A 22,951-nucleotide genomic window follows, 5' to 3' on the forward strand; every position below is an offset into this window, starting at 1 on the left:
CTTTCAGCCAATCACATGCAAGCGTGCCCGACAACTGCTGACCAATTTTACGGAGCGGGCTCATGAATGTGGCCACGTCTCCCATCAGCTGGAGCAGCAACAGTGTCAGACTGATGGCTTTCTTCACAGCCGACACTGTGACTGCTCCTCTGGCAGGAAAAGCACAGGCAGAATCCATGACATTAAAATCCACTGCATGTCACTTAGGTGAGGTGTTTCCAGTGTGCATGTGCGCACGCGGCCTCACTGACAGGGCTCACACATGGAAATGAACCATCGTTTCTGCTTCATTTGCTCCACATGCTTTTGCAGCTGTAAATAAACACCATAGGCAGACACAGTACTGTGACTAATCTCACATTTATTTAGCCTAACGCTGCAGATGCTGCCTCCCTAACAGGCTAACTAGCACGGAAAGGTAATGGGCTTGAATTTAAAGTAAAGAGACTATTAACCGCAGCAGCTAGTTAATGTTCCTCTGAGAAAGACAAACAACTCTGTGTAAAGCAACAGTCTTTCTACTGCTAAAACTACAGTCTCCTTATTTTGATGCCAAGCTGGCCAGCCCGTGGACTGAATATAAAGATGGATGGCATGACTGCTCCTCAAAAGTGAAGCCAAAGCGTCTCAATCACCACCTGGTGGCTGCCTGCAGTAATACTCATAAATCCTGCCTCATCCATGTTAGTCAGCTAGCTACTGACAGCGTAGTTAGCTGGCTGGATCATACTCTGTTACTTTGGGGCTCCATAGTTTTCTTGATGCTTAACAAAAACAGCAAAACAACATAAACTCATAATTGCATCTGTGACGCGGGAGGTAGAGCGGGCCGCCCACTAACCAGAAGGTTGGTGATTCAATCTCCAGCTCCTCCAGTCTGCATGCCGCTTCAATAGGCATGACACTGAACTGTGCTGGCAGTGTGTAAATGGTGTGTGATAAATGGGTAAAAAAGATGTTTACTGTAAAACACTTTGATTGGTCGATATGACTAGAAAGGTGTTGTATAAATACAGCCCATTCATTCCTTTTAATGTCAAGACCTATCTATCTTCATTCTAAAAAACAATCAATAACTCTGAACTCATATATAAATGAAAATATTTGATATCAAACATTAACATTTTTATGGCGAAAGACCTTCAGGGAAGCCAGGAAGGAGTACACATTTAAAAGAACGTTTTCAGCTCCTTCCTATTTGAAATAGCCCAGACACTTTGTATTCGAGACTGCACAGCTAAAAGGAAAGAAACCAACAAATGGATTTTTATTTTACACTCCCATTCGAGTTTATTTCACCTCCCAGTGAGAAGAGTCTGGCTGTGACTGAGGAGAGAAGTTGTGAAGGTGATATAGCTACTGGGGAGGTGACATGATGTAGGTGACATTGCTGTGTGTGTGTGTGTGTGTGTGTCCTTTGCTTCTAGCTACTGACAGTGAACCCAGAGCATCGTTTCTCCCGTGTGTCCGACATGCAGACATCTCCCTACCTCGCTGACGTTAACTGGGACGCCGTGTATGAGAAGAAGATGGAGGCCGGATTTGTCCCTAATGTTAGTTTGAAGAGATCTCATATCCACTTGTACACACACACACACACACACAAACACAGACACACACACACACACACACACACACACACACACACACACACACACATCTTACATATATATATACAATCTTTGTCTTACTGTATTGGTGGGGGACTCGCCATTCCGAGCCCCCTATACTACCCTTAACTATCGCAACAAAGCTCCCCACTCTCACACACACACAGACACACACTGTGTACATGCACATTTAACACAAGCACACTTAGGCACTTCCTCGTGTTTGCTGAACGTAATGAGGATGTGTAACAACTAAATAATGCAAAGGAAATTGAACATGGCTTCTCTATGGTTTCTCACTATAGTGTGTGTGCACATGCACTCACTGAACATTTGTGTGTGCATGCAAGTGTATTAATGTGTTATTCAGTACATTGACTTAAGTGTGAACTTTGCGTTTGTGTACTCTGTGGCTCTGCGGCTGATTTATGATCCTTTGTGCATGTGTGCGTGTGTGTTTGTGTTTCTAATTATCTGATAATTATCTCATGCATCTCCCGTCTACAGAAAGGTCGCCTCCACTGCGACCCCACCTTTGAACTGGAGGAGATGATCCTGGAGTCGCGTCCCCTTCACAAGAAGAAGAAGAGGCTGGCCAAGAACCGGTCTCGAGACAACAGCAAGGATTCACAGTCTGTGAGTGACATGGCACAGTCTTGTAAATCCCCCAGAGTCAGACCTAGCCAGGAACTTTAAAGTGCATCTATTTACCAATTTGGAAAAAGTGGCTTTAACTTATTAATAGTATCTTCAATGATGAATATGCACATGACTTGTTTTTAATTCATAATTTTTTATATAAATGTGAGAGAATGGTGGGAAAACACCCACTACAATTTGTAACATGTCCCCACAGAGCCCAGGAGGGTCGACAAATTACCTGCTTTGTCTGATCAGCCATCAAAAATTCAAAGAATATGTATTTTTACAAAAAACAAAGGAAAGTGCTTTGTGTACACATGCTCCGTGTGTGTCTTTCAATGATTCTTCCAAAAGACACGCTTTCATTCGTTAGTTTAGCTACTTACCTGCACCATCTGTCGTATATTAGCCTTAGATACAATAGATAAAATACTAAAATATCTCATAACCTCAGATGTAAAAGCATTATGTTGGGTTGAGAAGGAGGTTTTAGCAACTGTGAGGATGAAGGCAGAATTCGAGATGTCGCTGCATCTGTTAAAAGCCCTTTACTCCCTTTGACAATAGAAAGGGCTATGTTTAGCTTTGCTCACATGTGAAAGGGTTATTTGCCTTTATGCCATGCCTTGGTTTGCTGTGTCTCTGTTTATTTAATCATTGGTCTCCTTGTGCAGATCAGATTAGTTCATCATTTTCAACATCTAGCTTCTAAAAAGTAAATTAATATGTGGAGGGCACATGCACATGTGTCTCAGCAAACCATTACCTGCTGCATAGAAGGATTCCTCAGAGATATGGCCTAGTGGAGATAACAATGCAACTCAGGTTTACCCCGGTCTCCGCTCTGTCACTTCTCGTCAAAACTGCATATTTTTAGATTGGCGGTGGGCCAATTCCCAGCATCTGCTTTTTCTCCGCTATATTGAATTATCTCAGCTGAGAGTGAGTAATACTTTGGTAGTGGGCATGAAGAGAGACTTCCTGTTCATGTGAGCTATCTTAGAGGTACCCTGATTATTTGTGATCCTTTGAAATAAAAATAAAAATAAACTCCATCCTGAACAGGCCACAGAACAAGGTGAAGCATCATATTATGAAATTAAAGGAATAGTTCAAACTTTTGGGAAACGTTGCTTATTCCCTTTTTTTGCTGAGAATAAAATGAGAGGATTGATGCCATTCTAATGTCTGTACAGTAAATATGTAGCCACAGACAGCAGCTGATGTAATGTGATGATGAATGAACTTTGATGGTGTTGGTAGTTGACTTGTTTTTTCATTTGGACAAAACCATGTTTACTGTTTCCACATTTTAAGGCTGAAAGCTATTGATTGCTAAGCTAACCACCTGCAGAGTCCAGCTTCATATCTATCTCCTATTTCCAGAAATCTCTGTCTGTCTGTGGCTCACATATCTCAAGAACTGTTTATCTTATCGGCTTCACACTTTGCATGTAGTGTTGATTTTGTGCGATTTGGACAAGCGACATGTCCAATATGAATAAACCTTGAATGATCAGGCAGCCAGTGCTCTGTAGCAGTGGCGGTTTGGACTCATCAATGTAAGAGAAGTTGTTCAACACAATAATAGCCACATTCACGATGACAGCAACAACAACAACTGATTCTCCAGTTCAGGGTTCTGCGCACTGAGTGGAGCTTCACTTGAACTTTGAACAAAAAGGTGAACAGATGTTTGTGCAGCAGCGATGGGGCAGCTTCAGGGTTCTGTGGACTGAGTGCAGCAGTTGGTCTTTACTTGCCACGGCTCAATTACTGCAGGTCACAGTTTCAGAAGGAAAACTGCAACCATCAGCACCACAGACCAGGCACTGGACCGGTTTACTTTAAAATGTAATAGAGTGGTTTCAATCTTCTGACCTGATTCTCAGCAACAAACATATTTCGTAACTTTTTTATGTTGCAGCAAACATAGTCTGGTTCTTAGACTCGCAGTGATAACTCGTGTGCTTTGGACTCTTCGTCTGACAGAAAATGCTACGGAAATAATGCTTAGTTTCAGCCTTGAAAAATCACTAATTAAATCAAAGACAAGTCGTCACATATGATATATCTTGTTCTTGTTTTCATATCCCCTGTGTGTGCTGAGAGCAGAGTTATTGTGCACACACAGGATTTGTGTCCCTTTGTCTCTCCTGCATTTGTTATGTGTGATTGAGAAATTATTTACCACAGACAGGAGATATCCCCTCCGTATTCATGAGAAACAGCCTGTTCCCATCTGACAGTCATCATGACATCAGTGGTATTAACATCAGTGGTGTGTGTGTGTGCGTGAGTGTTATCTGTATGGATCAGCGTGTGCAAGGAGTGTGTACCTCTAACAATAGCAGGGTTATGAAACTTTGTGTGTGCGTGCGCGTGCGTGCGTGCGCGTGCGTGTGTGTGTGTGTGCGCGCTCATACTGCGTTATTACCCAGATTATTAAATTATGAAGCCTTCAGTGCTGTTGTCATGGCCTCAAGTGCTTTTGGAAATATGAGCTTCTATTTTTGTCTCGGGCCAAACATCCAATTTGAGGAGGGCTCACAAACAATTCATGACTTGTTTAAAAAGAGCAATGAAGGAAGGGAAAACAAGGAATGAGTAAAAAGACATTTTCAGAGGCCGCAGAGGTTACACAGTTGACTGATGGAGTTTTATTTGTAGTTTTGGACGACGATGATGAGGTTGATGTGGAAGAAGATGATGGTGGGGATGACGATGATGATGATGAGGTTGATGTTGATGTGGAAGAAGATGATGGTGGCGATGATGATGATGCCTGTTGTTTTGACTGCCTGCAGGAGAATGACTACTTACAGGAGTGCCTTGACGTGGTGCAGCAAGAGTTCATGATCTTCAACCGGGAGAGGTAAGAGAGCCGCAGAGCAGAAGAGCAGCAGGCCAGATATAACGTGGGCTAAATGCAGACTTTCCTCTTCAGACATTTAACAGTATCAAGGCAACACAGCCAGGGAATTATTATCCTTTGTGGTGGCAATTTCTGTGAATCAAGCACAAAGTCAAACACTTGTCTTCCTGTAAGTTTAATCCAACATCTGCAGACATGTACAGATGAGCAAAGAACAGAGATGAGAGTTGTGTTCTTATAACCCACAGCCCCCTCCCATTGGGTATGTAAATGTATTTCTTACTCTCCTGATGTCTTATCAGGGTGGGAGCTATCCTGCCTTCATGTCTCTGTGGAAGAGCCCTGGAGTGAGACCCCAGATGTGAGACCCCAGCCATTTGCAAAGAGACACCATAAAGTTAAGGCTTCAAGAGGCCATAAAGTAAAAGTCTCTGACCAATAATCGTAAACCTAAAGTTGCCCTTTTAGATAAACAATCTGGTCAGTCTTCCACATACACGTCTGCTCATGCAACATCACATCCACAAATGACAAAATGTCCATTACACCTTTTAGACCAAATGCAAAGGGGAAAATAACACAATTACTCTGCTTAATTTGCACTTAAACAAATATATGCAGCTCCTTTTAGAACCAACAATGATAAGTACCAAACACAATACTAAGATAAGAACATTGGGTCAAAGTTGAAGTCAGAGGTGGATGTTTACTGTTGACCTGTTATTTACCATTAGCCCATGCAGATGTCTGACCAACTGTGTTTCTTGACTATTACTCCTGCAGTTATCTTGCCAGGTACAATAATATAATAACTTTTAAATACATGTAAATCATATTATAATATGTAAATGATGATCAAATCTACACAAAAAAGGTAGAAAGTTAAAAAGGAACCCTAACCCTTTTATTGAATAAAAAGGAAACATTTGCCTCACTGTCACCTGCACTTGAACCATGACTGTTCCTTAAAGCGTGGATTAAAGTGGAGCTAACACTGAACATAGCCTGAAGTGTCACTGCTGCATAAAATAGCAGAGGGAACACTAACGCTGGGTGAGGAAAGTTAGGAACTTATATCAGCTGCAGTTTGTGAAGAGAGGTGCAGAAAATACTAATTTATGACCATTATAAGTCAAAACCATAACATTTTTAATTAAGTTACTGGTATAGAAAGTCAGCTTAGAGGAGAGCATTGTATATTACTCTACACTATATGACAGGCCTCTTTAATGACATGACATTGGTTTATAAATCATCCAGCTATGCATCATCTATACCACTTATCTAATAAGGGCCACAGGGGGAACGGGAGCTAATTCCAGCTGACATTGGGCGAGAGGCGGTTTACACCCTGGAAAGGTCAGCAGCGTATCACAGGGTCAACATGTAGAGACAAACAACCATTCACACTCACATTCACACCTACACACTATTCTGAGTCTCCAATTAACCTAAGATGCATGTTTTGGGGGAGGAAGCCAAAGCAGCACGCAGGCATGAGGAGAGCATGCAAACACGGAGAGATCCTGTTTGGCAGTTAAGTTCAAACCCAGAACCTCCTTGCTGTGAAGCCAAATATACACAGCACATCCTAAATAAAGAGCGAGAGGTCCATATATCAGAGAACATGTGTGTATCTGCAGTGTGAGAGGAGGAATATCGGTTCAGCGCTGCTCTGAATTATTGCCTCATTTATTATTGACCAGGTCCTGCCACTGCAACATTACTGAAATCCTTCTGTGTGGGAAAAGTCTTATTATATCCTATTGCTCTAATTAATTGCTACTTCCATTTATAATGGAGGCCGTACTCATCTGGAGTTGTACAGAGCAGAGAAGAGCACTCTACAATAAGCTCAAGGCCTTTCTTTACATTCAACTACTAGCTGCTTGTTTCTGTGTGTGTATGGTGGATTTAACTACTTACTTACATACTATATTTCTGAAAAATTAAGAAAACATAAAAAATAACTTAAGAGGCATTATGTAAGGTGTATAACTGTTTAACTAACCCTCATGCACATGTTGTAACATTACATGTATGTTTTTATCTCTCTTTCCCCCCTCTCTCCGGACTCAGGTTGAAAAGGCGTCAGGACGAGGGCCAGTCAGAGGCCGGGGCCGATGATGCCAGTGGAGATGGGGAGAGGGAGGCCGAAGCCGGGGCCACCGACGATGACGCACCTGAGCCAGAACCTGATCCCGGTCCTGAGCCGGAGCCCGAGTCCTCCTCCAAGCTGAGCATGTGCGGCTCGGTGTGCTCCTCCCCCGGCAGCTGCTAGCACCACATCGCCTCACAGTGACGATTGCAGGTCTCTCTGGCCGCTGCAGTGTTTGTGCCATACCAGTAGATACGTTCTCACCTCTCTCCTCTATTGTAGCTAGGGGTGGAGGGAACGCACAGCAGGGCAACTTGAAGCACAGCAGGACCTAAAGTGGCTCCCACCATTTCTCTTATCTTTATTTTTTTTCTGTAGCATCCTTCCGGTAAGGCATGAATGAAGCAGAGTCCCAGAGAGTCCCCACCTTCTGTATCCGCCCACCCTAGAGTAAGCTCTAACTTCTATGCAATGTTACAGTATAGCATGACAAATAAGGTATCACTTACAGGGAGGTGTTGTTCAGGAGCAGAGAGCCCCACGAGCATGATGACATCCCGAGCAATAGCGGTGCTGGGTTTTAGTGGGATTGGTGGTTTCGGCGGAGACGTCTCCCCCCCTCAGACTTCCTGTTCAAAATCTGATGGGGACGACTGAATTATTCAGCACACGCAGGCACTCAAGTTTATGTTATTGCCTGTGTCTTCTTCCCTCTGCCCTTTTCATGTAATGTGTGCCCTAATTCAGAAAAATCATTTTTCTCCTGGAGCGCCTTCCTTCTATTGTAACACCTTTATGAGACACTGTAAGTGTTAATGGCTGTTTTCAGTCGAGCGAGACAGTGTGGCTGGTTTCATGTTGTAAACCTGTTTAAAGTGGTGCCTGTTGATGATAATCAGTATTTGTTAATAACAGTGTAGCCATGCTTGTTTCATTTTCCTCCTTAAGCGTTAACCAACTTGTTTCTCTGAGCTTTTTTAGGATGACTGCGCACGGGAATTTATGGGAAATTATTGCAGCAATCAAGATGAAAGGTTTCACTTGTCACTGCTACGGTTCCCAAGATGTAGTATTTTAGCTCGTGCTCTTATTCAGAGAGCATTCAGAAACTCTGCTGTGGGGAACAAATATAAACAAGCTACAGTCACATCCTTTAATAATCAATTAGAACGCTCTATTTGCTTCACTAGACACCATCATCTCTTTAAGTGCTTGGTTAGTATAAAGATCATCTCCAACTAGAGTTTATTTTGGGGCTGTACTTAAATGTGTAGCTGTGTCCTGTTGGTACTTCAAATTGTATAGATGAGATATGCTATTACTGTCATCATGATAGTGTTACATTTAAGGTGGCACCATTGATCTCAGTCTGAACAGCTGGGAACATGTAGCAAAAGTCCACCTTAAAACCCTAAGGCCTAATAAAATAAAAACCGTGTAAATAGCATAAAGTGTAGGTTATTAAACTCACCACAGTTTTATGTGGGACTTCGAACTCGACGTATAAACTAAAGGAAGAGCTGCGTGAAGCTTCTTATGCTTCATTCTGCTCCTCTTTCCAAGTGTGCAGGCACAACTTGTAGGCAAAATATGCCAAAGCTTTTCTACCATTTGCATAACCATTTCTAAGGAACTTAAAGTGTGTGAATGTATGTCTCTTTTTCCCAGTACAACATAAAGTCAGCGTTCCTTCTGCAAGTGAAAAAAATACTATCATTTATACAATCATATTGTGTATAAAGTATATATTTCAGGTAAGGGGGTGACCTCAAAGTTATAGTTTTGGGAAGTATGTCTATTCGCTTTTTTTGAAAAGGATGAAATGGGAATATCGATGCTACCACTAAGTAGTGTAGAGCTGAGAGGTAATTTGCCTTTCTTATCTTATCCTGGCTTAGTTTAGCCGAGTTTAACACACAGACTGGAAACAGGGGTAAATAGGACCCATGGCTTTGTTCAAAGTAAAACAAAAACAGTTAACAGGGCCCAAAATTAGCATGTTGTATCGTGTGTGTATAATTAATATCTAAATTATCAACTAAAATGTATTCACATACTATGTTTGGCCAGGACTACGGCCAGGACCGGTACATTTTCAGACATGCTGCGCAGAGGTTCTGATTGGTTGGAAAAAATAGTCGCAGTTACACCAGATCCTTTTAATTAAACCAACAAAATAAATTTATATGTTTAAATGCGTGAACATATTTCAGAGTTAGAAGAAGTGTGTTCAGTTTGGAGCTAAAGTGAATTGGTAGGTGGAGAGAGTGAATTTTGCAGCGAGCACTTCTAGCTGTTGAGGAGAATCTCGAGGGACGACGAGGCAGCAGAAGGCACCAGGAGGCTACATTTACATGGTGTTCCTGCTAACCTGGCTGCATGAGAAACCTTATCCTGTTTTAAAAACCACAGTTATGAATCCTTTCAACGGCCTTCATGTCTGGTGTCATTTTCACTCTGTGTTAAAGACGAGGGCTGGCCAGTAAAGTAATGGCCAAAGATCCCCCAAAAAACAGAGATGGATGATGTAAACAATCATTTCATAGTGTAGGGTAACACTGTAGCACTGCCGTGGCTTGTTAGTTGTCAATACGGTAATTTGAGGAGGAGGATTTCTATCAGTCCCAGGGGTCAGTTGACAGACCGCTATGTTACGTTACACCATGTGCGGACGCAGTTTAACTCTACTACAAGAAGACTCCCTGTCGAGTAGGTTTAACATGGATTAAATGTCCAAAGCACATGATGAAGAACTTTGTGTTGTAACATTTCTGTAAGTGTAGGTAAATGGGAAATTAGTGAACTTTACAATTCAGTGACTCAGTGGCTATATTTAAACTTTCAATCGTCGTCCCATTAATTCTTCAAAGTCTAGTTCAGTTCAGTTTATTTCTAGTTTTTTTTAAAGGTAAAATAAAAATACTTTAGTTGAAAATATATCACAAAATAGATAATCAGCAGCAACATTTCATTTTACTAATGACAGGTGGTATGTTAGCTGCTTGCTATCGTTAGCCACTGGTGAACCAACATTCAGTTGTATTCCTCTTTTTTTCCCCAGTTTTGTGAAGTGTACTATTTGATTCATAATAGATACATTGTCTTACTTGCCCAACACTGGTAGTAGTTGGCAGACCGCTACGCTATGTTAGCAAAGCACCACTGGCGGAGGCAGTTTACTTCTACTAAAAGAGGCAAAAGACTCCAGGTTGAGACAGTTTAACAAGAACTCTGTGTTACGATATTTTTGTAAAATTTAAAATGATTGATCCCTTCATTGATCCCTTCACTATACCAGTTATTACTACCAAGTAATTTATGGCCGTGCTGTGATATTCAGCTAACAATAAACATGCTTGCAGATCAGCTGGCTAGCATTAGCGGTAGCGATCTTCTCATCTCACCCTCACAAAGAAGGCAAATAAGTGTACTTCCCAAAATGTAGAACTATTTCTACAAACACTATACATTATGATTAGATTAAGAAGCTTCTTTAAAGGGATTTAAAAGTGGCGTCCTCCAAGTTTGGCAAAATATATGATGAATTTAATACTAACAAGCCCTGTGCTTTATTTTTGCATGTACCTTTACAGTATAAGCCTGTTCCTGCCAAAGTCTTGAGCTTGAGCCTTTACTGGCTGATTCGTGCATGCACAAGCTTTTGGTAATAGCTTACCTTGATACTCACCGCATTATCAACACAGTCCAAATCAGAGTGTAACTGGCCTGCGTCACTGTTCCTGGACAGTGAGTTTTGTGAACTTTAAACTGTAAAAAAACGTGTAATCCCAGTGTTATATGGACGGCATGATATTTTTAGATGATATGCAGTACCTTTGGCATCCTGTAGGTTGTCGTGATGCTCTGTTCAAGCATACAGGCTCGTACCCTCGCTGTATGAGTACGTTGAGGTCAGCAGCTCTGTGTGATGATCTGTTGTGGGTTAAGTGTTGCGTTATTGTTTGTGCAGAAAGAAGAAATTGGAACTGGGGCAGGTTTTCTCTTCACCCCGACACAGAATTTGCTGCATTATTAAAATCACTGAATGTCTCCATTCGTGGAAAAGAAAGTTCAATCATTTCTAAGACTCTTTAAATGAGAAAACACATCATCAGAGTTGGCACAGGCCTGAAATGGATGTGCAATTATATGTTCGTCATTTGTAAATGGATTAAAAACTGACTTTGACGGTTAATTTAAGTGTAGCTTTTCTCTAAGTTACAATACTAATCTACGGTTTTGACATTTGTTCCTTGATATCAGTGATCATTCCTAATTGGGCCGTGCTTGCAAACCCTACTGACATGTTTCTTTGTGTGTTAATGTTCTGGATGCTGTTAGGTGTTTAAAAAAAAAGGCATTGTGCTAGTGTTTGACCAGCAGCAGCATGTCTCCTATGATTGATGCTCTCAAGGCGTACCATACTGTAGATGTCTTTATCTCTGTGGATACAGTTTGAAACTCAGTGCCCTGGTGAGAAAACAAATCCAGAAGAAAACGTGATTTATGCTTCTCTTTTCCTCCTTGTGATCCTATTTTGCATAATGTTCTTGTGCTGTAGGATTTTCTTTTCACAGGGAGTCAGTGAAAGCCTTGTTACTGTACCAACTGAAAATGCTCTGTGTTTAAAACATGCTGCTTTAACTGCTTTGATAACGAAATAAAACTCCTTCCAGTAATTTTACATCTGTGTATTTTTTTGTATTTATTCTGTCGTTTACAGCATTAAAGGGATAGTTCACCCAAAAATTGAAAATGCACTCATTATCTACTCACCACTATGCAGATGGAGGGGTGGGTTAGTGTTCAAGTCCACAAAACACTTTTGGAGTTTAAGGGATAAACAGCGTTGCAGCCAAATCCAATACAATTGAAGTAACTGGTGACCGATTCTTCAAACGTAAAAAAATAAACAGAAACCCGTTACTTCAATTGTATTGGATTTAGCTGCAACGCTGTTTACCCCCCGAGAGAGACTACTAAAGTGTTTTGTGGACTCAAACACTTCACCCACGCCTCTATCGGCACAGTGGTGAGTGGATAATGAGTGAATTTTCCACGTTTAAGTGAACTATCCCTTTAAAGGTACAGTTTACTAATGAAACAGTAGAGGGAGTTGACTGTGCAGCGATGTCCAAAGTGAACTTATCTCTTTGAATGGAATTGTAAACATCAGCTCTGCCACTATTGACTGCAGCAGGTTAGAGTCTGTGACTGGACCTTAGACTGGAAAAGAGATGAGCTGTCAAAGCATTAGTGAGAATGAATAATGCAGAATCGGCTTTGTAAAGAACTGCCTCCTCGTTTAAGATAAAAAAGTATTTTTTATATACAGATACAGTATATGTATCCACACAATGTATAAAAAGAGTTGCATTATGTCATGGAAACAGATGAAATCCTTCAAAGTCCGAATCAAGAGCCTTGTTAAGTCCCTCCCCCATGGATGTGTGGTTAGTTTTGGCCTAGCCCCTCTGCAATGGTTCTTCCAGGATGTCCACTGTTGTCTGTCCTGCAGTGTCCAACAGGGGGCGCCACTTTGGTGCTTCAATAGTGTCCAGAAGAGCAGCAAGCTCAACCTCCAACTTCTCCACGGTGTCCTCCACTTTCTACAGGAGACACAAGATTTGTGAAGTTGATGTGAATAATACATTAATAAGTTGTAGTATGAATAATAGAATCAACGCTCATAAATAATACAATCACTTATTCATATGAATATTACAGTTGCCCAAAACAGCTAGTATAAGGTGAGGTCAGCGTGAGACTGGGGTTTGTCAGATGAGATGAATGTGGAGACGTTGAGTAACTCAACCAGAAATTTGGAAATAGTTGAGAAATCAGACGCACAATAAGTGAAACTCGAGGTTGGTTTTGTTTAGTCCTTGAAGGTAAATGCTGAGCTGCTTCATATAAGGAAAAAAGCTAATAATGAATTTAACACCTAGGGGGGTTTAAATACAAAACATCCCCAACCACATGGTTTCAAACTGCTAAGGGCTAAATGAGACGTTTTCGGAAACAGCACCTTCTCCACTACATCCAGCCGGTTGTGAAGGTTCGTGTGCTCCTGACAGGCACTTGTACGGAAAGCTCGAGGCCGCAGGTCAGGCTCGGGACCTGAAAACAGAATCAATGCATACATTTGAGTAGGAGGTAGAGAACAACATGACGTCAGCTATAAAAAGAACAAAACAGTTAAGACAAATAATGCATCTGACATGACAGATACACATGTAAATGGTCAATGATCTGGATTTATTTAATGTTTTTTTCTAGACGTGATGACCACTCAAAGTGCTTTACTCTACAGTTTTGTTCACACATTCACACACATCACTCATACATTGTTACCGCAGCTGTCAGGGGTGTTTTTGGGTTCAGTGACTTGCACAAGGACACTTGGCCACGCAGAACGGGCGAGACGGGGATTGAACCGCCGACCTTCTGGAGGACTCACTGTCCCTCCTGAGCCACAGCTCATGTGGCATCGATCTTCTCAGCAGAAAGACTACAATGCCGATTCCTAAACTGAAAACTTTTGCTTTAAACAGGAGAAATAATAGTTAAAAAAAATAATACTTTTTTTCTTCATTGTTTCCAACTCAAACAATCATTTAAATGAGTTGTATTTTTCTTAAATGAGGCAATAATCTTCTTGCAATAGCAGGGGAGTGATCTGCCTCAGTGATGTGGAGCCGGATGGAGAGCAGCACATGCATTGTTTGAGCCCCCCCCCCCACACACACACACACACACAGTTATGTTTCCAATTATCTGTGTCTCTTTGAAGCCGAGACATTTCGAGGCTCGCTTTCTCCCACACAACTTCCCTTTTTCCATCACCTCCTCAGAGACCAAGCTCCCATTGATGGCATTTGAACTTTATAAATGAGCAGACTTCTCATTCATTTAACAAACGCTGCCGGCGCTGCTGTCGCTGTTATTTAGATTAAACATTTGGAGTCTTGTTATTGGGGGGTGTAGTTACTGAGCATTACTGATGTTCAGGCTCTCTGCAGAGCGGGTTCTGTCTGCATCATTCCTCTCACTCCGTGGCTGCCTGCCAATGACCGAACAAAGAGGTGCTCTCACCTTTTCTACTGGAAAAGAAATATACAAAACTAAAATATACAAGTACCGAACCAGGAGTTCAATCTTTGCAAAAACACTTGAGGATCTGCACCTTGAAGCTTTAAGAAAACCTAACCTCAAACTGCTTCCTTTGGTTTTCCTCAGATTTGTGTTCGAGCACAATGACAAAGATCAACTTTAAAGATTTCTGTTTAAAGCTCCTCCTCCCATCTCATACCTCTGTATTACTCAGCTTGTCCTCTCCAGGGTGTTTTCCTCTTCCTGTTGGAAAGTGGAGCTACACATGGGCAAGCTCATGGAAATAATGATTTTAGAGCAAAACACAGCAGGTATTCAGTCTGCTGTCAAGTAAACACAGACTGAGGTTTGTTTAAATTCAGTAGTTTAACTTCATCATACTCACATCGGACATGAACTAAAAATAAAAAAAGGATAGAGATAAAAATTGCTTGATTTTATTATTGGATATTTACAATCCTTGTTTATTTTCACGTTTTTTAAACGTCTGCCTCAAACATTATCCACCTTTATGATTCATTACGTCCACCTCAGACCCATTTGTTCCTTGAGCAGTAAACAGCAGAAGCGGCCACAAATGATTCCCATATCTCATTCTGCACACTGTCCTCACATGTGCGGCCGTGCCTGAGCATCAGGCTGCCTCGATTTCACAATGATATCCCATGGAAACACTTTCCAAGCTCCATTACACAGGCTGGAGGGGTGCCAGCTGCAGAACATGCAGGATACAGGCCAAGAACAGACGACAGATGAATGAGAAGGGCACTGTAACATCATCAGGTTTGCTCAGGGAGCAGATGTCTGCCCCGGTGTGTCCTCACTGATCGAGGCCTCTTCATTCTTTTCTTTTTATAGTTGAAATCACTCATGCAGATGAAGACCTGGCAGAGCTCACCTGCTTTGGTGTGACAGCAGCACATGAATTATCAGAAGCCTGCAAAACACATGAGACATTTCCTTCCTGGATTTTTAAGTCATGGGAATGATGTTTTCCTCATTGTTGCATCTCACAACAACAGCATCAGTCTTCGGCTGTAACAGAACGTGCTGCTGGTTTCCAGATCAGCATAAAACTGCCTCTTAAACCCTCAGAAACACCACAGCTGGGCTTCCATCTTAAGTGTTGGTGTGCGTGTGTGTGATCAGCGCACGTACACAGCACGGCCTGCTCTTCAGGACTTCAGGAGGAGAAACTGTGCAACAGATGGTTACATGCTGATGTCGGTGAACGCCTCTCCCTGTGAGTCTAACTGAGCTGTTATGATAGAAAATAAAGACATGTCTGTTGTATGTAATAAACTACAGATGTGAAGAACATGGCTGATGCAGTAGATGCTACCTGTGGGGCTGACATGTTATATGATCTCCACTGGGTGTTTCCTGACAGTGACAAAACATTTGGGTCTGTGTTTGGCTCACATGAAGAATTTATTTTCGCTGTCAGAACTGTTCCAGGTGATTGACAAATCGTAAAAAACCCCCCCCCCAACCCCCCCCCCCCCCCCCACTCTGCACTCAACAGGCAAAACACACCACAGGGAAAGCAAACATAGATATGATTATCTAATTCCCCGGCCCCTGTGTGTGTTTGTGTGTGTGCGAATGTCTATCTATAGTTGTAAGGGCCAATTTTGGTGCATTACTATCATTGTGAGGACATTTTGAATGGGCTGTTTGAGGGTTAACACTTGGTGTTAGGGTTAGATTTAGGGGTAGGGTTAGAATTAGGTTTAGGTTTAGGTTAGAGTTAGGCATTTAGTTGTGATGGTTAAGGTTAGGTTAAGGGGCTAGTGAATGCATTATGCCAATGAGTGTCCTCTCAACTATAGAGAAACGTGCATGTGAGTGTTTGTGTGTGTTTGTGTGTGTATGTGTGAGTGTGTGCGCGCAGTTTATTGACCCATGATTATGTGGCTCTCTACAGGAGAGGCGTGGTTCAGTCGAGTGAAGAGTTGAGACGTTTAGGACACAGTTCACAACGTCTATTCATGCAAACTAATCTGTAGCAATACAACAAAGGTTCAAAATATATTGATAGAAGCACTCAGGAGAGCTCGTACCTCCAGCAAGGCCCAACAGTCACCTTATGAAACTACATTTAAACTCACTAGATATGGATATATTCATTGGATCTGCAGCAAATTGCACACTCTCTCATAAATATCACTCCCCTAAACATGCCTGATATTAATTTTCATCATCAGCATCCATGAATTAATGTGGAATGTTTAAAAATAATTTACTGGATCCATGTGTATCTGTATCAAAATTGAATGGGCTTTTTCCTGACTCATACCACATCCTTCCACTGAGTTTCATGGCAATCATGGTAGTTTTTGCGTAATCTTGCTTAGAAACAAACAGACAAACACAGACCAAAACATAACGTGTGGAGGTAATACTGCTCATGTGCAGCACATCACATCCAAGGTGAGGAGTCATTTTCAATTTAAAAGCTCAATGAACTGTCTGGTTTCTTCAAGTCAGCTTCAATTGCAAAAATCTGCATCTTTAAACTTGAAAGACAAATGTCGATGAAGACTATTATTTTTGCTGTTATTGCTCAGCTTTAGAAAACATTAAGGGTACATGGTCAATTAATAATCAAACTCTGCATCAAGATCTGTGTGACACCATACCAAAAACCTCCATATGCAATATGTGCATGAGTCCTGACACATCAACTGCATCGACTGACAGTTCATCTGCATTTAGTTCACTTGCATTAGGTGAACACACACTTCAGCTTTCTCCAGGGCTTCAACTTTAACATTAATTTGAAATGCTTCAGACGCTGACTGACTGCTCTGAGCGATTTTAAAGCTTCTGTCACTCACAGTTCAGCTCTTTTTACCTTCAGCTGACACATCAACTCATTTTACCTTTTACATTTCACCTGACACCTCAACAGCTTCTGATCCTCTTCGTCTATCACTCTGGTACATGGCACAAGCAAACATTTCAAGTTTAGGTGCATTTAAACCTGTTTACTGGGTTTTATAACTGATATTTTATTTCCCTTTTCTTCCTTATTTGTTGTCCTTCCATTCAAGTCCATTTTTTGATTCATAATTTGCTTTTAGAGTCATAACCTTTCAATATACTCAAACTGAGTATCTTTTAATTTGTATCAGTAGAGTTATATTTATATATAAATAAACTACATTTACTTGTTATATTACTACAAAGATGACCACAATTGTTATAGAAAATATAAATATTTGCAACGCAATAAAACAGTAATTAAAAAAAAAATTGGGAATATTGATGTGGCATAAAATACATTACATTTACAAACTGTAGCATTGAATCCAGAATTAAACTGCTGCAAATAAAATGAAATGAGGCAAAAATACTTTTTCTGCTTGCGTAGTTGCTTAGTTATGTTTGTGTGTGTGTGTGTGTGTGTGTGTGTGTGTGTGTGTGTGTGTGTGTGTGTGTGTGTGTGTGTGTGTGTGTGTGTGTGCTTGCGTACTTCCTGTGGTTGGTCATTCTTGCAGTATGAAGTCAGTGTAAATCACACTTGAGGCCGTCACTCACAGATCTGACTCTGGAGGATTGACGCACATTTTTGTGAATTTCCACCAGATAGTAGTAACGCTGGTAAACAAAGCTCTCTGTCCTCAGAGCCGCGGAGCAGATGATCATAATAGATGAGGAGAAGAGGGACTGTTTGAAACTCTGCTGACAGTGTATTAGATTAAGTGTTGCCAGAGCTGCAGTTAAATTAGTAACAGATGTGCTGGCAAAACCCTGAACACACACAGACCTACATGAGTCTGTGTGTGTGTGTGTGTGTGTGTGTGTGTGTGTGTGTGTGTGTGTGTGTGTGTGTGTGTGTGTGTATGTGCGTGCGTGCGTGCATGCGTGCGTGCGTGCGTGCGTGTGTGTGTGTGTGTGGGTGCACCCATGAAATATCTATTGTGCCACGCAACTAAGACATACTGTGTAAAACAGACATGTAAATATATTTTCACCTCACCGATGGTTAAATCATCTCTTCTAGTAAATCAACACACTGATCCGCTCAGCTGTGTGTCCCCCGGCCTTCTGACCTCTGACCCCTACACTCTACCCTCACTCGTCCAGACCCGAGTCATCTCCCTTACCTGCCGCAGCGTAGCCAATCAGGAGGAGGAGGAGTCCAATGGAGGAGGTGGGGGACTGGATCATGTTGAGGACGGAGACCTGGCGAGCAGCTGACGACAGAGACTGATGAGTGTGTGAGAGACGTAAAAAGAAGGAGGAGAGCCCTGAATCTCGGAAAACCATACGATTTCTTCTCCTCCACAAATCTCCCTGTGTTCTTCCTGTGTTCACTCTCTCGCTCTCTGCTCCTTTCCCTCCTTCCCTTGGTTGCGCCCAGTTTCCTAATGAAAACATTAGATGCAGGACGAAAAGCTGAGTATCTGGGAAGGGGAGGGAGGGACGTACTGGGGAGGGGACTCCGATCTCAGAGTAGCTGCAGACAGACTTTTTAAGAAGGTTTGCGCTTATCAAGCTTTGTGTTGTAGAGAGAAAACATGAAATAAGGAGCCTCGTCCCTTTTTTACTGATAAGATCCTTAAGTAGTACACTGTTTTCCACTCACCAACTTAGGGCTTACAAAAAAGCAGGAAAAAAAGGCTGTGTTGCATCAAAGAAAACTTATTTCAGGTCGGACTGACGCAGACAAGCTCTTGTTTGTTGTGGAGTGTGTTTTTCTATCAAGTCAGGAGAATAATAAAAAGGTCTGGAGGCAGCCGAGCTTATTTTCGGGGGAAAATCAGACGGTGTTTCTTTTCAGCAGGAAGTCTGACAAATCAAAATCAATTCAGCAGCAGAGAATGCCCTTTATAATCATATTGATTGGTTCCTGTTATTCTCTCTCTCTCTCTCTCTCTCTCTCTCTCTCTCTCTCTCTCTCTCTCTCTCTCTCTCTCTCTCTCTCTCAGACAGCCAAGACAGTTACGCAGTAAACATGGTCATCTGCATTAAGCCAGACCGTCTTTCAGCCTCGTGCTCTGCTCGCTCGTCTGGCCTCTTAAGCAGATCTACAGGTTAAGCAGCAGAAAAGTAGAGGAAAAGTGAAAGACAGGATCAATGGAGAAATGAGATGTAAAAAAAACGAGGCTAAAGAGAGTTTAGGAGACATGAGATAGATAAAGAATAATAAATTATCATCCTGTCAGAATGAATTTGATTCGCTAAACCTCACACTAAAGAAAGAAATAAGAGAAAATCGTTCTTTTCTGTGACAGATTCAGAAGATTCAATGACATTTTCACTCATTTTCGTAACATTGTATGGAAAAAAACACCTCAAAATGCTGACTGCTATTTCACTGTGACATTTGTTTTATGAAATATTTATATATATAAACAAATTGTTTTACTTGTTATTACTGCAGAGATTTTATACATCAACATATATGTTTTTAAATGATAGATAGTTTATAATAATGCAGAGCAATAAAAAGGGAATTGTAAGTAAAAATATCAAGTAAGCATTATGCTAGATTAAAAAACTGGGATATTAATGGGTATTAATGTTACATAAAATGCATACTGTAGCATAACATACATTTTCCATAATTAACTCCATAAAATAACATTTTGTTTAACTCTTTAAATTGGAAACTGTTTTTATAATGACTATTATTATGATTAATTATACTCTTTAACATCTTATTTTTTGTACTCTACATTACTGTTTCTCTGTCCCTTAATCATATGGAGGGTTCAAACTTAATCACACAGAAATGTACCACACAAATTACAACAGCATATAAATCAGTCTGAGGAATCTCCTTAGGGCACCTTGAGAGAGTGATATAATTTTGTAAAAGTGTGTGAGTTCATCCTATGACCCTTCATGTTCATGGTTCAAGTCTTGTGCGCAAACACATGCTGAAGCCCAGAGCGTCTCCACGTCCACAGAGCCAAAGGATCATGGCGTCACGCTGGTGTGTGGTGTGACAGACTGCTCGAGGCAGGGTCACCTTCTCACCCCCACGTCTATTCCTGTCCAGTTGTCGTCTCTCTGCTGTCTGTGAGCCTGCTGCTTTCCTTCAGTGCAGTGTCTGCCTGTACCAACCAAATGTCCTCACAAGCATGGACAGATGAGGGAGACCCTCGTCCCCCGGCCCCCTGGTTTCAACCTGAACCTTGTTGTTGCCAGGAGGCAGCTCAGCTCTGGACCTGTCTGCTGTCGGCCATACACTGACTTCCTGTCACTTTTAAGGAGCTGAATGTAATTTGTGTGTGTGTGTGTGTGTGTGTGTGTGTGTGTGTGTGTGTGTGTGTGTGTGTGTGTGTGTGTGTGTGTGTGTGTGTGTGTGTGTGTGTTTCCATCAAAAGAAACAAAGCTCCTCCCTCTTCTTTTAAGACAAGCATTAGTTGACCTCTGGTTTCTCTTGTGTCCTAATCCTATTGTAGATTTGCTGTACTTACACAAACTATCAGCAGCTTCACTGAAAGGACGGCTCCATATATTCAGTCAATATGATGTTTACCTGGTAGAATCAGCCACACACACATCACATGTACTCTTTATTTTATTTGTAAAGTATGAGGTTCGATGTTTTAGCTTTTCAACGTTGTTTTGAGTTTTATTTCCATGGTCTTGACTTTTGTTACATCTCTAAATAAAACCTCATCTATCTGGCTGGACTCAATTCATCTCTAAAAAAACAAAGTAACATTTGATCCATATTATCCAATTTTCTAATATTTGTTGTCTTCTTGTTATGTTCAGGTGCAGGTTTAACTTCCTTACTCTCAGAATCAGTTGCTTGTACTACATTCCCATTGTTTGGGGCTGTTCAGGCCATTCAGAAATTATTTAGAAGAGACATTCTCCTGCAGTGTAAATAAATAAAAGTCAGGCAAAGTCCGGCAACTGTAGGGGGGAGGGGGGGGTCTATCGGTAAACATGCTTTCCCCCCCTCTTTTTTGTAAAAAGTGTCACTCTTATTTATGTTCTAGTTGATTCTGCCCTCTTCATGACCCTTTGAGACTTTGGAACTTTTTGTGGACTTTCTGATTTATCTCTGAAGATCATTTGTTGGACTCATTGTTGAGTTCATGGACTTTGGCCTCAGTATCACGTATTTGTACTTTCAGTTTATTACCTAATTTTACTTCATTACTTCAAACTTGTTTTATTTTGTACTTTCCTGTGTTTCTCATTCAGAGCATGAGACTTCCTGTCTGCTTTGCCCTCTCCTGTGATTGTTCCCTAATGTGTCACACCTGAGTTCACTTATCGCTGCCTCCTTTGTGTATAAAGTCTCTGTGCTCGACACTCTACTCTGTCAGATTGTCTCTTTAACGTCCCTTTTATTTTCTTGTGTGTTGGTTTTGCTGGTTTTGTCTTATCTATTTTTTTAGAGTTAGCTCCTTTGCATTTCTGGTTTGTTTTCTGTAATTGTTTGAATGTGGACTTTTACAAGTGGAGTTTGTTGAGTGAAGACAGAACTGAAGTGACCAGGACTCTGTAGTTTTCTCCTTTTGAGTAACATCCAACAAAGTGATGACACTGCAAACCCTCTGTGACTTCAGATGAATGCACTAATGCAAACACAGTGATTAAACACTGGCCCTCTCTAATGCAGTGTTGATACAGAGTGGAATAATGTTCTCTTTTACCTGGATTTAACTGTTGAAGAAAATAGTTTCTGTATTTCAAAACTCAATCCATTACTACTCATTATTGCAAAAAGAAAAATCACACTACTTATACATGTCAATGTGTTACTGCCCGACACGGCTGATCATTTACATATCTCTAACTTTCACGGAGGTGATGCAACGGGATAAATACTGATGAAAGGGCCACATTGAAATGTGATGCTGCGTACAGTCGACTGTTGTAGAAGAACTGTACAAATGGAAATAATGTCCCACATTTTCATACAGTCTCTGCTTGAAGGGATTCATGGTGCTGCACTCACACTCTGGTACAAACACAGTGACGCAAGTGGTTGTGTGAATAATCAAAAAATAGAACTTGAGAGAAAAAGTTCAAATCTGCTTTTTTTTTCTCACCTCCGCACACACGGCCAACTACACTATGACAGGCGTGTGCTTGTGGGCTTAATATTCAGAATGTGACAAAGATTGTTGGACGTTGTCGATTTCTGCTCATCATCATAGACGTCAGTCAGTGGACCGGACAGAGCCATGGAAGAAAATTCATTGTCATTGTCAACATTCCCACTCGTTCGCTGTGACATTTTACCAGGGGGCAACTGTCTTGGACAGTTCTCACGTAAAGCCCCTCTTGAAATTTCAGGAAAACATTCAAAGTTAAGTGTATGTCTGAAAGCAGCTTTAATAAGATAGCACAATCACAACTAAAGATTAAAGTCACCTCTGAACATGACTGTGTGACTGACACTTTACTCGACTCGCAGCTCTGTGATGAGGCAGTTAACTCCACCTATCAACACTCCGTTCATTACACCCAGATTTACCTGCAGTACTGTTCTAGCCATGTCTGCTTAAAGGATTATCTATGATTATACACATTCCTCTCATGGGCAGAGTTGGGACACACTCATGACATCCTGTCCAGTGAACACTGCCATCACTGTCGCTCCTCAGGTCAGATTTGTGGGACACGTTGGAC

The 22,951-nt window shown here is 41.4% G+C and overlaps 2 protein-coding genes across 2 annotated transcripts in view; one reads left to right on the forward strand and one right to left on the reverse strand.

Annotated features, from left to right (window-relative positions):
• Nucleotides 1-9,144, forward strand: part of LOC117775323 (serine/threonine-protein kinase 32C-like) — an 86,391-nt gene extending 77,247 nt beyond the window's left edge. The window contains exons 9-12 of the mRNA XM_034608370.1: nt 1,428-1,553; nt 2,118-2,246; nt 5,060-5,127; nt 7,207-9,144. Of these exons, the coding sequence (XP_034464261.1) occupies nt 1,428-1,553; nt 2,118-2,246; nt 5,060-5,127; nt 7,207-7,408 (525 nt within the window). The 3' untranslated portion in view covers nt 7,409-9,144. The remainder of the gene's footprint in view (nt 1-1,427; nt 1,554-2,117; nt 2,247-5,059; nt 5,128-7,206) is intronic.
• Nucleotides 9,145-12,532: 3,388 nt separating this feature from the next.
• LOC117775325 (placenta-specific protein 9-like) lies at nt 12,533-18,713 on the reverse strand. Its single transcript, XM_034608375.1, has 3 exons — nt 18,451-18,713; nt 13,254-13,345; nt 12,533-12,834 (listed from the first exon to the last, which is right to left on the reverse strand). The coding sequence occupies exons 1-3, from the start codon at nt 18,611-18,613 to the stop codon at nt 12,691-12,693; spliced, it is 399 nt and encodes a 132-aa protein (XP_034464266.1). The 5' UTR covers nt 18,614-18,713; the 3' UTR covers nt 12,533-12,690.
• Between the last annotated feature and the right edge of the window lie 4,238 nt (nt 18,714-22,951).

This window comes from Hippoglossus hippoglossus, chromosome 15 (assembly GCF_009819705.1).
Source record: "Hippoglossus hippoglossus isolate fHipHip1 chromosome 15, fHipHip1.pri, whole genome shotgun sequence".
In the NCBI taxonomy this organism is placed as follows: domain Eukaryota; kingdom Metazoa; phylum Chordata; class Actinopteri; order Pleuronectiformes; family Pleuronectidae; genus Hippoglossus; species Hippoglossus hippoglossus.